General features: G+C 46.7%; 1 protein-coding gene across 1 annotated transcript; it reads right to left on the reverse strand.

The window, feature by feature from the left end:
* Positions 1 to 547: 547 nt before the first annotated feature.
* LOC142413684 (C-terminal-binding protein 2) lies at positions 548 to 12,274 on the reverse strand. The gene is made up of 9 exons (XM_075510061.1): positions 11,674 to 12,274; positions 10,797 to 10,951; positions 10,560 to 10,704; positions 7,854 to 8,060; positions 7,024 to 7,238; positions 6,111 to 6,241; positions 5,822 to 5,949; positions 5,146 to 5,266; positions 548 to 4,076 (listed from the first exon to the last, which is right to left on the reverse strand). Exons 1-9 carry the CDS (start codon positions 11,720 to 11,722, stop codon positions 3,905 to 3,907), a joined length of 1,323 nt encoding a protein of 440 aa, XP_075366176.1. The 5' UTR covers positions 11,723 to 12,274; the 3' UTR covers positions 548 to 3,904.
* Between the last annotated feature and the right edge of the window lie 446 nt (positions 12,275 to 12,720).

Here is a 12,720-nt window from a genome sequence, read left to right on the forward strand (position 1 = left end):
ATGATCAACACAGGGAGTACAGGCCATAAAACATGAATTAACTTCAATTTCCGAAATACCTAACCACTTTCCTATGCCAATTCTGTTGCACCAACTTTTATTATGTACTAGAAAAATTAGTTCCATGGGCTAATTTTGTGTATTAATTTCAAATACTATTTTACTGTAAAAGGGTGAAGACAGCTCTTGCTGTTTACACATGTATATTTAAAATTACACACTTAAAAGGCTGCAAAATCAGTTACCACAATTTCAAGTTGTGAGAAGTCACCTAAGCAAACACCAGGCTACATCTAAAGCTGTCCCTTAACCATTGAAGATGGCTTCTTCTCCAGTCTGCCACTTTCACAGCCTTGATTAATAGAGTGCTACAGAATCCAAAGAAAGTCATCTCCCAGAGTGGCTGATGCAGGGAGTGATTGTGTGGAAGATCCAAGTGACCTAATCTGAGGAAAGCGGGACTGATGCAGACACTTACCTGCACAGGTTTTCAACCCTCCCCTTCAATATTGATCTAAGGCCACCCCTTCCATAGACAGCAGCCATGTTCTTTGGAGAACTTTATTAAAATACATCCAAGAAGTAATCAAACATTTTCTAATGAGTCAGGAGAGAACTGAAGTGAGAAAAACATCTGTACAGAGGACAGTGCTGTAAGTTTGTTTACATGCTTTATTTCAATGTTTCACAGTTTAGTCATTGTCTACAAAAATATATTTCTGAAACTCTGAGTCCTCTATAAAAAAGCTGGTCAGCAGCAGTGACCCTGACAAACAGAATGTACCTTGGGACAGTGTGAGCACCTCCTGTAAGCAGATTAGTGCAGCTAGGGCACTCCTGCCTCACCCTGGGAGACTTCTGTTCTTTGGGATTAAAGCTCTGCGCTAGTTCTGAAGGAAGGCATTTAAAAAAAAAAAATATATATATCCTTCCACTTCTGTATACTGCACTAAGCTTGGGAGGGGGAGCTGCAAATCAGCGTATCACACAGGAGAGAGTGCTAACAAAGGACTTGGCACTCAGGGGATGGAGAAGACCACAGGGTACTGCAGTACTGGTAAATTTTTCTTTGAGCTATCTGTTCAGAACAGCCTTCATCTGGTGATAATAGGTTCAGTCTATAAGCAGAGGTACATACAAGGCATACAAGCAGAGTAATCCTATAAGCACAGAGTCCTTCTTTGAGGTTATGATAAGGGTTCTGTTCATTTTTACCTCAACATTTTCTGCTGTGGCTTTAATCAAGGGGAAAATTGCCTTCATACCCCATCACAAGCCTACACAGTGTTGGATAGAACAGAGCCACTATCAATGCTGTCAGCTTCAACTCCTCAGTACCCAATAACTGGAAATATTTCTTATGACATCAATTATTTAATTCCTACGCTTACTAGTCACCAGTGTATCTAGGCACCAAAAATAAGAATTGAGAAACTCAAGTGTCCCCCAAATGAGATCTTTACACTCTTCCTCTGCTCAGTTATTTGACTGCTCTATACAGATACTTGCAGTCAAGAAGAAAAAAAAAATGCTGCATCTTTTAAAAAAATAAATCTATCTTGCATTGTGCTCTAGAAGAGACAAGGTCAATGTACTCTGATCCTCTGTACTCACAGAGCTCATAGCTAGAAGCCCCTTACCAAAAAATAATCTCAGACCTGAACCTCTAAGCAGGGCAGGAATTTTCATCAGCAAATAAGGAAAGAGTAGTTATTGACAGACTGCTTCCCTAATGTGGTAACAGACAGAAGATTAGCTCTCAGTCCCTGAAAACTTTTCCCCATCTGCCTGTCAGAAGAACAGCTTTCTGAGCTAGTAGCTTGTAAGATTTAGATTTCCTAGAGATTAGAGAACTCAGTGCTGCTGGTTATTTTAGGTACAGCTGCAAAGTGCTTCTGAGCTCTAGGCTTTTGCTCAGAAAAGTTCTCCTGTAACTTGTGCCTACCACCAGCCCCAGTCTGATCTGCTAAACCTGAGCAGCCAAGGAGGTATATGAATTTTAAGTAGAATCAGCATCATCCATGAAAACACAGAAGCCAAGAACCTTCACCGAGACAAATACCTTATTACAACAGACACTCGGCACTAGAGAACTAATATCATCTCACTAATGCTAAACAGTCAAGTGTAAATCTGTAAGAGAACAGCTGAAGTTTACTTCTTGCCTATTTTCCTTTCTTGAATTGCTGGGGCGGGGGGGGGGGAGGGGGGGGAATTAATCACTTCACTGTATCATCAGTAGTAAGTCATTATACGAAGGCAGTATTGGAGAAAAATTTAAAACCAGGAAAAAAAATCTGAAAACTTACTGACTCCAAAAGCTTTCATCAGCTTCGCAAACTGTAAACAGCCTAAACAGAGGATTTTGTCCTCACCTCAAGGTGTATTTCCAGTCTGTTCCCAGCTGTTCAGCTTCCAGTCACAGACAGACAACAGAGGGAAGAATCAAGGGAGGCAGACAAACCCACACACAGGGTATGCCTCCCATATAGCACCTACTTTAATATACCCACACAACAGGAACAAATCAATCAGGAATCTTGTGCATGGAAAGGCTGTAACTAAAGTGTAACAAGATGAAATTAAAGTAAGATTTGGGAATTAGGGAAAATTTTCTCCTGTGGAACCTGTTTTGCTGAAGACTCCATGCCCCTCAAAGAAGCGATTCATATTCAATCATTTGGGAAATGGGAAAAGACTTGAAAGCAACAATCCTGCCTTGGCTTCAGGTGACAAGCTAAGAGTGTTCTTTCTCCTTTAGTATCACAAAGTTTATTCATGTAAAAAAACCCACTGTCTTGCCCTGCCCACTATTGGAGATGTAGTATATGCTGGCAGAGCTAAAGTAGAGTAATTTGGTCAACCGTTAAAAGCTGCCTTCTCCATCAGCATAGAGATAAGTGTCACTAGCACTGGTATGTTACTTCTAGTTGATGCAGTTATGCCAAAAAAAAAAAAATCTGTAGCACAAAGCTTAGAATTCTAACATGATAGATACCTTGTGGATAAACACTGCCATTAGACTGTGGGGTACGTGTGTGTGAGGAACCAGCAACTGCAGCTGCAAGTTATTGCTACTTGCTGTCTCCCAGTGCAGGTTTTCCCATTTCTGCATTCTCTTGCCTTCTCCGAGTTACATAGACTGCAGGGTGAACTATTCTGAAGCCTCACAAACACAGTGGCCACCAGAACACATTTGATGACATTTTAATCCCTTCCAAGTTATTTACAAGGCTGGCTTTGAGACTGTTACTTTTAACTTCAGGCCTAGTACTGCATAGACAAAACTTTGTACGGTCAAGAACTAGCAATGCCTGCGCTATATCTGTTCTTACAGGAAACCTTAATTAAAACAAGCAAAGTAACACACAGAGCTGAGCCTAGGCTGCATTCTACCAAGGGCATAATAAAGACAATAGTCACAACTTCTCCAGTTCACTAATATTTTTCTAATATTCCCCATGGCTACACTTAGAGAGGTTCAGCCAAATTAAATTTAAGCTACAAGTCACAACTGAAAAGTGTGCACTGACATCTGGTGTTAGGAACACTGAGGGCCATCCCTGATCAGGCAGCTCCATTTCTATTTTCAAGTGCACAAGGACAGTTCCCCATCACAGATAACCAAGGCAGACATATGGGAAAAATCATTGGTTAAACCAAATATTTCCAAGGGGAGGCAAGGTCACTGCTGCCCTGCCCCAGAGAAGGAGAAAGATTCATTGAGAGATTAAAACTAAAGGGTTACAAAATAAAGGCAAGAGCTAAAGTTTGCCGGTAATGAAATGCATTCTCCTGTCCTGTACGAACAGGAAGCAGTCTCTGTAGGGTGTCAAAGAAGGTCCTAGGAGGAGACGCCCTCCTACTTTTTTCTGCTGCCAGAGGAGAGGAGAGAAAGATGCTGCTATTGGTCAGCAGGAATCTCTCTGTCTGCATCCAGTTTGCTCGTGTCTCCTGGGGAAGGGGTACGCGGTGCAGAGTGAGAAACAGAAGGGATCCCATGAGCTACAATCCCTTCCGCTACCGGTGGTTCTGGTAGCCCAGGGGTGGCTACTCCCACTACTCCGGGAGGAAACCTGAAACCAACAGAAACAGAAATGACAAGCTTATCCAACAGAGTTATGTGGGGGGAAAGGAGCCATGCCCTCAGGCACCTGCTGAATACAAATCCCTCCTTCTAACAGAAATGCTCCAAGATAGAACACAGGAAAAGTCTCCAGAGCTGAAGAGTAGCAGTTATATCCTAATACCAAATGACACCTGTTCTCAGGCAGGCAGAGATAGTCCCAGGTCACATACTAAGCATTTGGAAAACAGGTACAAAGTTTATCTCCAGTGGAAAACGGTGTGAGGCACTGTATGAAGGTACCCTGAAGGGCTGCAAATTCCCTCCCCATCAGCAGGAGTGCAAGCTGCCAGTTATCCTCGACTGGGCTCTAAGAGAGAAAAAGTAAGGAGCTGAACTAATAAAACAGCTAGACGCAAGATGAAAAATAAGACAGCGATACTCATAAATTGCTACTCTTCCATTACTTCCATTCTGCCTCCCTGTGCCTTCCCCATAAATATATCCGAACCTCTGTAGATCTCTCAGACGGGGGAGAGAATATATTTCCTACTTTGCAGATGGGAGAAAGACAGAAGGGAAGCAACCTGCCCACAATCACTTGGCAAGTCAGTAACAGACAAATAAACTGACATACACCCTATTTAGGTCACTGCCCAAATCCACTGGACAATGTCTCTTTAAGAGTCCATATTTGGGCTACAGCTAAGAACTGTGCTTTGTTTATACAGCCCTATTGATATGCACAACTTCTAAATGTTAGGATCCAGACCTCTTTTCAGGCACACAGCAGGCTATCCTATATTAAGGTATCTCTTGGGCAGGTCTTGCAAGGATTTGGAAAAATTAACGAGTATGCAGCTGGAACTAAATATGACCAAGTAAATGTTAAATCTTAGTACAGCTTCAGAAGTGCTGCTGTTAAGTTTCTGGAAAGAGCTCATATACAGAGCATATAGGAACAGAAACATACCTGCTTGCAGGTACAAGCAGTTCTCAAAAGCCAAAGAGGGATGTTGGCCTACTTCAGTAGGAAGATATGCTTGGAAGCAGTAACTTGGACAACCTACGTATCTCACCTGTAAGCTGCAGCTCCGTTGAGTTCTGGGTGGACAGTTGCAGGATCAATACTGGACCACTGAGCTGCTAACAGCAAGTATTCCTTATTAACACAGTTCCTCAAAGCATCAGGTATGTGACCTGCAAAAGCGCCAAGAATGACAAAAAAAACAGGACACAAGTAGGAGGGACTCGTTCGCTGAAGCATTTACAAAGGAAAGTAGAAAGGAAATGCACAACATCTTTTTCCTCTACCTCCACAGGATAACACTGGGCAGGGGAGACTCTCCTCTGAACAACTGGTCCCTGGAGAAGACAAGAAACTGATCCTTCCTTCCCACTTCTGTGATCTTGTGGAAATTATTGGCCACAAACTACAACTGCCAAGCCTCACCTTCCCCAAGAGACAATATGTACTACTCCAGAAAAAAGAGGTACAGTGTAACTGTCAAAGGAATTACTGCAAAGCATTTGGAAGACGTACTAGGTACAAGGCTTTCCCAGGGAGGGAAAGTGCCTCTCCAGCATTAGTTACAAGATTCTCAGAAGGCAAAGAGACAATTATCAACTTACACTCCAGTTCCAGAAACCAGTTACTGAGTCTAAGTTTTCAGAACAATCAGCATGATCCTTGCAGTGAACTAACAAAAGAATACTAATTCAGCAGCAGCTGCAGAGCACAGTCTTCCTCATTACCTGTAATAGCTCTGCGGATCTCTTTAGCTGCATCTTCTCTGGATTCAATGGAAGCCTGCTCACTGTACCAGGCAGTGTGAGGGGTGCAGATCACATTGGGTGCATCTTTTAAGGGCCCCTGAGCAAAGCTGTGGGGGGAGGGAAAAAAAAAAAAAGTGGTTTCTCTCCAGATGTGGTAATGCCATCTGTCCTCTCAGGTATCACTGTAACTCAAATAACAAAAAACTGAAAGAATCACCCAGCATAGGTGAGTCACAGGATAGCAGCAGGCATGCAGGTGCAACGTTACCTGAAAGGCTCAGACTCATGCACATCCAATGCTGTTCCTCTGATTCTCCCCTCTTTCAAGGCTTGCGCTAAGGCTTTCTCATCTACCAGCCCTCCCCGGGCTGTGTTCACTAAGAAGCAGCCCTGGCGCATCTGGAAGAAGAAAAACATTAAGTGGGTTGAGAATGAGACTTTCAATGGAAGCTAAGTGAATCTTGGGAAGTCTACTGGAAATGAGCAGGAGCCTGCAGTGATTAGATGAGGCCTGGACGAACTAGGAGTGCTCTCACTGCAAAGCTAACCACAGGGGAAATGCCTGCAAGCAATGCTTGAGAAATTTGCTTTAAAAATGAACAAACAAAACCACAAGACAACAAGGGCAAAAGTGGAACTCTCAAGTTCTGCACTCCATATTCATCCTACTACATTAAAAAAGAAAGAGGACATGAATCAAGTATCCAGCTACACAAAACTGGACTACAACGTCCAGCTGTCCCTCATGAAAGCACTGAAAAGCGTTCATAGACTAGTGGAGTAGAGCCCGAGACTGACTTTGCAGTGGGCTTGGGCAGAGAGGCTTTGGCAGAGCTGTGTAAAGAAACTTTCACAGTCCCAGCCACACCACATAGGACTCTAACCGGCACAGTCAATTATGCATTTTAAAGATAATTTGAAATTATTGAATCACCTAAAACACTCTTTATAAATGAAATTATTTGGCAAAAAGAGGCAATCCTATTCTTCTCTTAACATGAAATTCTATACAGCACAAAGCACAGGCACCCGGATCCACACGCTCCCAGCCTCCAAAGGCAGCAGGAGGCACACGACAGAGGCAGCAGGATTCACACGCTCTCAGCCTCTGTGAAAGCAGCAGTTTCTGTTTGCATTCATTTCCACAGTGCTCTGTGGGGGAAATCAAGCTCCTGCTGCACCTGTTTAATAGTGAAGTCATTGATGAGGTGATGGTTATGTTCATTCAGGCTGCAGTGCAATGTGATGCAATCGCTGTGCATTAGTAGATCCTGCAGGGTTCCTACTCGTTGTAAACCCAAGGATCGCTCCACTCCATCCGGCAGATAGGGATCATAGAAAATCACGTTGAAGCCAAAGGACTTGGCTCGCAGAGCCACTGCCTGTCCAACTCGGCCTTCACAAAAGAAAACCCACAATCATCAAGGAAAGGTAAAACAAACTTTAAAGACAAGATACTGGGGTAGACTGCGAGCCTACACTGGAGTTTACTGCCAGGGCCCAAGGTACTGCAGCCCTGGAAACCCCTAGGATTGCCACAGGGATCCAGAGGAGGCTATTCAGTGCTGATCCCATTTGGCTAATTCTAGTCCTTCCCCATGCAATAGCCAGAGCTTAGCCTAGAAGAAGCTCTGTTTTTCAAACCAAATCTGGACCCTGAGTCAAAGGCAGTAATAATCTGATTACAAGAACTCGGAGAAGGAATTGGTAGCTTTCAGGTGGCTTTGTTACTGATACAGAGCCTAGCACACAGTCACCGAAACAGTCACCGAGAAGAGCTGTCTGAATGTTCCAATTCTTCTAGCCATTTGAATACGAAAAAAAAAATCCCCAATCCCATGACATACACCCAACTCTTGAAGATATCCAGCATCACAGAATAGGGCACTAGCATTCCTTATGAGTCAGTGTGTTTCACAATGAAAATTATCACCTTTTTCCAGTCTGTGACTCTTAGGTTCCCAAAAACTTTCACAGTTCACTTTTCAATCTAACAATTCCCATCACTTACCTAGTCCAATGATGCCCAAAGTCTCCCCACGGATACGCACAGCGCCTCCAGCCACCTCTCGAATCTGTTCTACACTCGAGGCTCGATTCCCTTCCCGCATGGCCTGATGTAGCCAAGTAACACGGCGATAGAGGTTCAAGATGTGGCAGAGGGTGGAGTCAGCAGTCTCCTCTACTGAGGAGGAAGGGATGTTGCAAACTGCAATGCCTACAAAGCCATAGAGGTCATATAAGATTTTTAGCATCACAACGCTAAACCAACATGGAGCTCTTCAGGCATAAGTGCTGAAAGATAATTCAGTGCTCCAGAACTACTGCCAAGAAACAGCTCATTTCAGAAGCTCATTCTACAGCAACATAGATGCGACTAGCCAGCTTTTTAACCCCAAGGAAATACCATTCCTTCCTTATAAATATGCATTTGATTGACACACTCAGCAGAAAAAAAACAGGCTGAAATGACAAAACTGGGTCATACAAGTGATGCAAGAAACTGACTGTTTTAGAAGCTCTGCATCCAAAAAGATGCACTCGTTCCAGAGATACTCCTGACAGATTAACTGGCAGACTGTAGAAGAATTAAGACAGATGGTTGAGCTCTTTCATGCCTCACAGTCCAGATGCTCACTGCAAGCATCAGCTTCCCTAGAAGCAACAATAAGTAACTAATGCATTAAATGCAGAGAGAAGCCACAGGAGCCTCTCTAAATCCATTTGAAGTTACACCTAAAAATAACAACACATAACACTCCCACTCTAGAATAACTTACAACCACAAGGGACCATAAAACCCATGGCTAGAACTATCAGATAAATTACTAATGCAAACAAGAGTTAAAGGCCCGGAAGCACAATTTACTGTCAGGAAAGGGAAAGGTGGAACACTGTAGCAAAATCTGATCGTTCCTGAGCAGTTTGTGGAAAAAGAAAAAAAAAGGGGGGGGGGGGGGGGGGGGGGACGGGCACCTGGTAACATACCACTTCACTGCTGCTATCCTTCATTCAACAAAGCAGCCAAGAAATAAACATAACTAGATGAAAAAATGGTTTCTTCCCAAACGTAACCCCAGCCACTTGCCAAACCAAGGAAACTCTTCCTCCTCTAAAGTCCACCACCTATCTAAAAACTAGGAATAAAATCTAGGCAATGGCTGAAGGCGCATAAAATTCAGCAATGCATCACTCTCTTGTAAGCCTATTACAGAGGAGACATTTGCCTAAACTCAGGCCATGCTCTCTCAAGAGAACTAGGAGAGCAGTGGCCACACACAATCCCAGATATCTGACTCCTTTTGTCTATCAAATCCTTTGCAATTGTGCCATAATGTCACACAGATGACTCGGAGAACATGAGGAGGGGAGATAGGGAAACCTAACTTCTTTTAATCTCACTGGTTACCATCTCACTCAACTTCAGACAAGCCACGTACATCCATCTCTTACACAGCTAGACACAAATTTGTGCTTACATGCAATATTATGCCTAAATGTAAGAAAACGCAAACACACACAACAGCCCTTTGGTCTGATTTGAAGATTCAGAACACATAAGGAACAGTATCTTACCTCAGAATGAATTAAAGGGCCTGGCTAAGCATGAGAATAATCGTCAATTGTCCTTGAAAAAGCAAATCTGACCATGCATAAGGGTCATCATACTATGGCTCCAAAGCAAAAGTGGCAAGCAGCAGTCTGATGGCGAAAGAACTTTGACCCGTTTCTCCTTGGGTTAATGAGTGTGGAGTGGGGGGAAAGGGACAGCTTTCAATCTGAATGAATCAAAGATATGGATGGTGACTTTAAGTAGGGAAGCCTAAGAGTAGATTAGGTTCCAAACTCAGCCCAAAAATGTAATGGCTGGATGAGAGCCAAAGACCTTGCCATGAACTCTTGAGACTATCCAGTTGAATCATTCAGATGAGAAGACTCTTTAGACCTAATTCAAGCATTAGACAAATATGCACTCTTCATTTATTTGCAATTCATCTGTTCTTACAGGTCTGGAAATTGTAATGCCTATTAGAAGTTTATATATAAATACTTGCATTTTATTTAAGCTTAATCTGACCTGCATTACATTAAGAAAGGTTTCAAATCACTGACAAAAACCTAAAAAAGAAGGGGCAGGGTACTTAGATGATCCATCTCACCTAGAAGACTACAAGGTCCAACGGTCCCACTGCCATATGTCTAATAAATAGCAGCTTTTTGTCACCTGATCCAGAGACTCTTCACATGCCTAGGGCTCTAAAGGGATCAGTAATAAAGTGTTGAATCAGAGCCTACCTGCATATAAAAAATGAACAGGAAAACTCACTAATCAAGTATTTACAGTGAGTTTATCCTGCATCAGCATTTGCAGGCTGCTTTCAGACATCAGAGTTTGCTCAATTCTTTCCCCACAAACAACCCAAAGCTGCCTCACCAAAAGTTATCTAGACACCATATTCAGGTTTCTGAATCCCAAACAATAGCAAAGACACTGATACCTACAGCAGAGCAATCTAGGAACTGAGAATCTTTCTTTCAAGCCACCTACCAGCTGTGACATTGGTCAGCTTCCTAGAGATGCATGATACTAAGCAGCTCCAAATCTTTTTACATAAAAGGTTTTAAATGCACTCAGCTATAAAACAGAAAAACATGTGCAGTGTTCAACTTCACATTCAGTTCTGATCACAACAGAGCCCTAATGGTGCCATCGTACCTAATTCTGCAGCGGATTTGATGTCAACATTGTCATAGCCACTGCCAATACGCACAATGACCCTGAGGGCTTTGAATTTCTCCAGATCCTGACGAGAAAGGGTAATGGTGTGATACATCAGAGCTCCTACTGCCTCATTCAGCACCTACAACAAAAACCAGTCCAAATCAATCTCTGCTTTGGTTACTCTAAGAGGCAGAGCTCTATGTCCGAATGCTTGCACATTTTCTTGCCCACCTTTTCATGGATTTCCTGAGTTGACTGAGCATCACAGAACGCCACCGTAGCAACATCCTTCAAGATGGGCATCTCCACGGTGCAATCTCGTCCATCCAGGAGCGCAACCAGTGGCCGTGCTGGCATTGGGCCATTCACAATGGGAGGCCGTATGCCTATTAAGAAAGTCAGCAGGAGCGATTACACGAGACACAAGAATTCCGGAACCCTCATTTGCTAGCCCAATAAGCCACTAGTTCTGTCGGAGTTCTATTGTATTTAGGAAGGGATTAGTCAAAGCAAAAGAAATAAATAGCAAACAAACACAGGGAAATGAAGCTAGGAAAAAAACTCCTCTGCTACCACTATATAAAAAAAAAAATAAAACACGTTTTATCAACAATGAGATAACAGAGGTGGTCTACTCAGAAGCACACCACCTTACTCTGGGCTCCTGAAACTAGTTATAAAGCCACTTCAAGCCTACTCCTCTGCCACCTCAGCATACCAAGATACTAAGTCTGTTTCCTCCTTAAGCCAGCAGAAGACCCAGTACGTCCGCGGGGCCTCCGACAGCCCCTGGCAGCCACCCCTTCTAGAAGGGCGAAGCACCGACGCCCCCCAGCAGCAGGGCCGCAGGCAGCGTGCTGCAGAAGCGCCGGGCGGAAGCCCACCCGCAGGCACCGGGACCCGGACAAGCGGCCGGGAGGTCTGCTCGCCGCCGGCCGGCCGGGCGCTTCAGCTCGACAGGGAGCGGCAGCGGCCGGGCCGGGGGCCCCGCCGCACAAGCGCAGGCTGCCGCGGCCGGCACGGGTCCCCGCCGCCCGGGCGCCGGGCCGCTGCCGGGCGTGGCCCCACGCGGCACCGCCGCTGCCGAGGGGCGCCCGCCCCGCCTCACCTTCGCAGATCCGGTCCAGCCGCTGCCGCTTCACTTTGTGCCGGTCCATGGGCCGCGCCGCGCAGCCCCGCACGCTGCGGAGGGACGCGCCGTCACTCGCCGCCGCCGCCGCCGGCTCCCGCCGCCCGCGCAGACGCGCCCGCCGCCGGCTCCCGGGAGGAAGCGGAAGGGCCGGGCCGCGGCCCCGCGCCGAGCGGCCCAGCCGCCACAGAGGCGCCGCAGCCTGGGGCGCCGCTCGCTTCCCCTTCCGCTTCCGGCCCGCGCCCGCCGCCGCGGCCCGGCCCACAAGCCTTTGCGGTGCGGCAGCGAGCGAGGCCCAGCGGCCGCCGCCGGCACGGCGGGGCAGGGGCGAGCCCGGCGCCGCTGCCGCCGCTCCGGAGCCTCCCGGCCGTCCTGCGGGCCGCCGGGCCCTAGTTCTCCTTGGCCATAGCCGGCTCCGGGCCGTCCGGGCCCCGCAGGAGCGGCGTGCGGCTGTGGGCCGGGAACCAGCGCCGCGGCCCGCGGGCCCGGCCGCGGAGCCGCCCTCCTCCCGAGGGCCGCCGGGCAGCGAGGGAGCGCGGAGCAGGGCCGAGCGCGGCGGCCGCCCCGCCCATCCGCGCCGGGCGGGACCTGCGCGGCCTCCGCGGCGCCGCCCGCCGGGAGGGGCTGCGCGGCCTGATCCGGCCCCGCGGTCGGGGCTGCCGAGGCCTGCTCAGCAGCGGGGGGCTCTCAGCCAGCCCTCCCGGGACCTCGCGGATGCTGGGCGAGGAGAGAACTACCGCTGCGGAGAGACGCCTCTCCGAGCCCCGGCTGCTAGGGAAATGGATCACGGTGGTCTTCAACCCCAAAGATCCTTACAAGCAGCCCGAACACTCACAGAAGTGGGAGAAACTACACGGCTTCTTGTGCCTTCCTGAGAAGACAGAAAGTGTAGCTAGACTACCCTGTTGCTTCTGCCCCTTCAGCCCTCCACCACCACCTCATGTGGATCATCTTGTCTAAGTTGAGTGGGGGCCTGTGACGTGTTCTTGCGTGCCCCTTGAGGTCGCTGGTATCTCAGCACTTTGG

This window comes from Mycteria americana, chromosome 8 (assembly GCF_035582795.1).
Source record: "Mycteria americana isolate JAX WOST 10 ecotype Jacksonville Zoo and Gardens chromosome 8, USCA_MyAme_1.0, whole genome shotgun sequence".
Lineage (NCBI taxonomy): Eukaryota > Metazoa > Chordata > Aves > Ciconiiformes > Ciconiidae > Mycteria > Mycteria americana.

Excerpts from the sequence above, each read along its gene's own strand:
- LOC142413684 (XM_075510061.1), bottom strand. The coding sequence starts at position 11,722 with ATGGACCGGCACAAAGTGAAGCGGCAGCGGCTGGACCGGATCTGCGAA. Across the intron at positions 10,952-11,673 it reads GCTGGACCGGATCTGCGAAG|GCATACGGCCTCCCATTGTG; the intron begins GTGAGGCGGGGC and ends CTTTCTTAATAG. Across the intron at positions 5,267-5,821 it reads GATCCGCAGAGCTATTACAG|GTCACATACCTGATGCTTTG; the intron begins GTAATGAGGAAG and ends GCGCTTTTGCAG.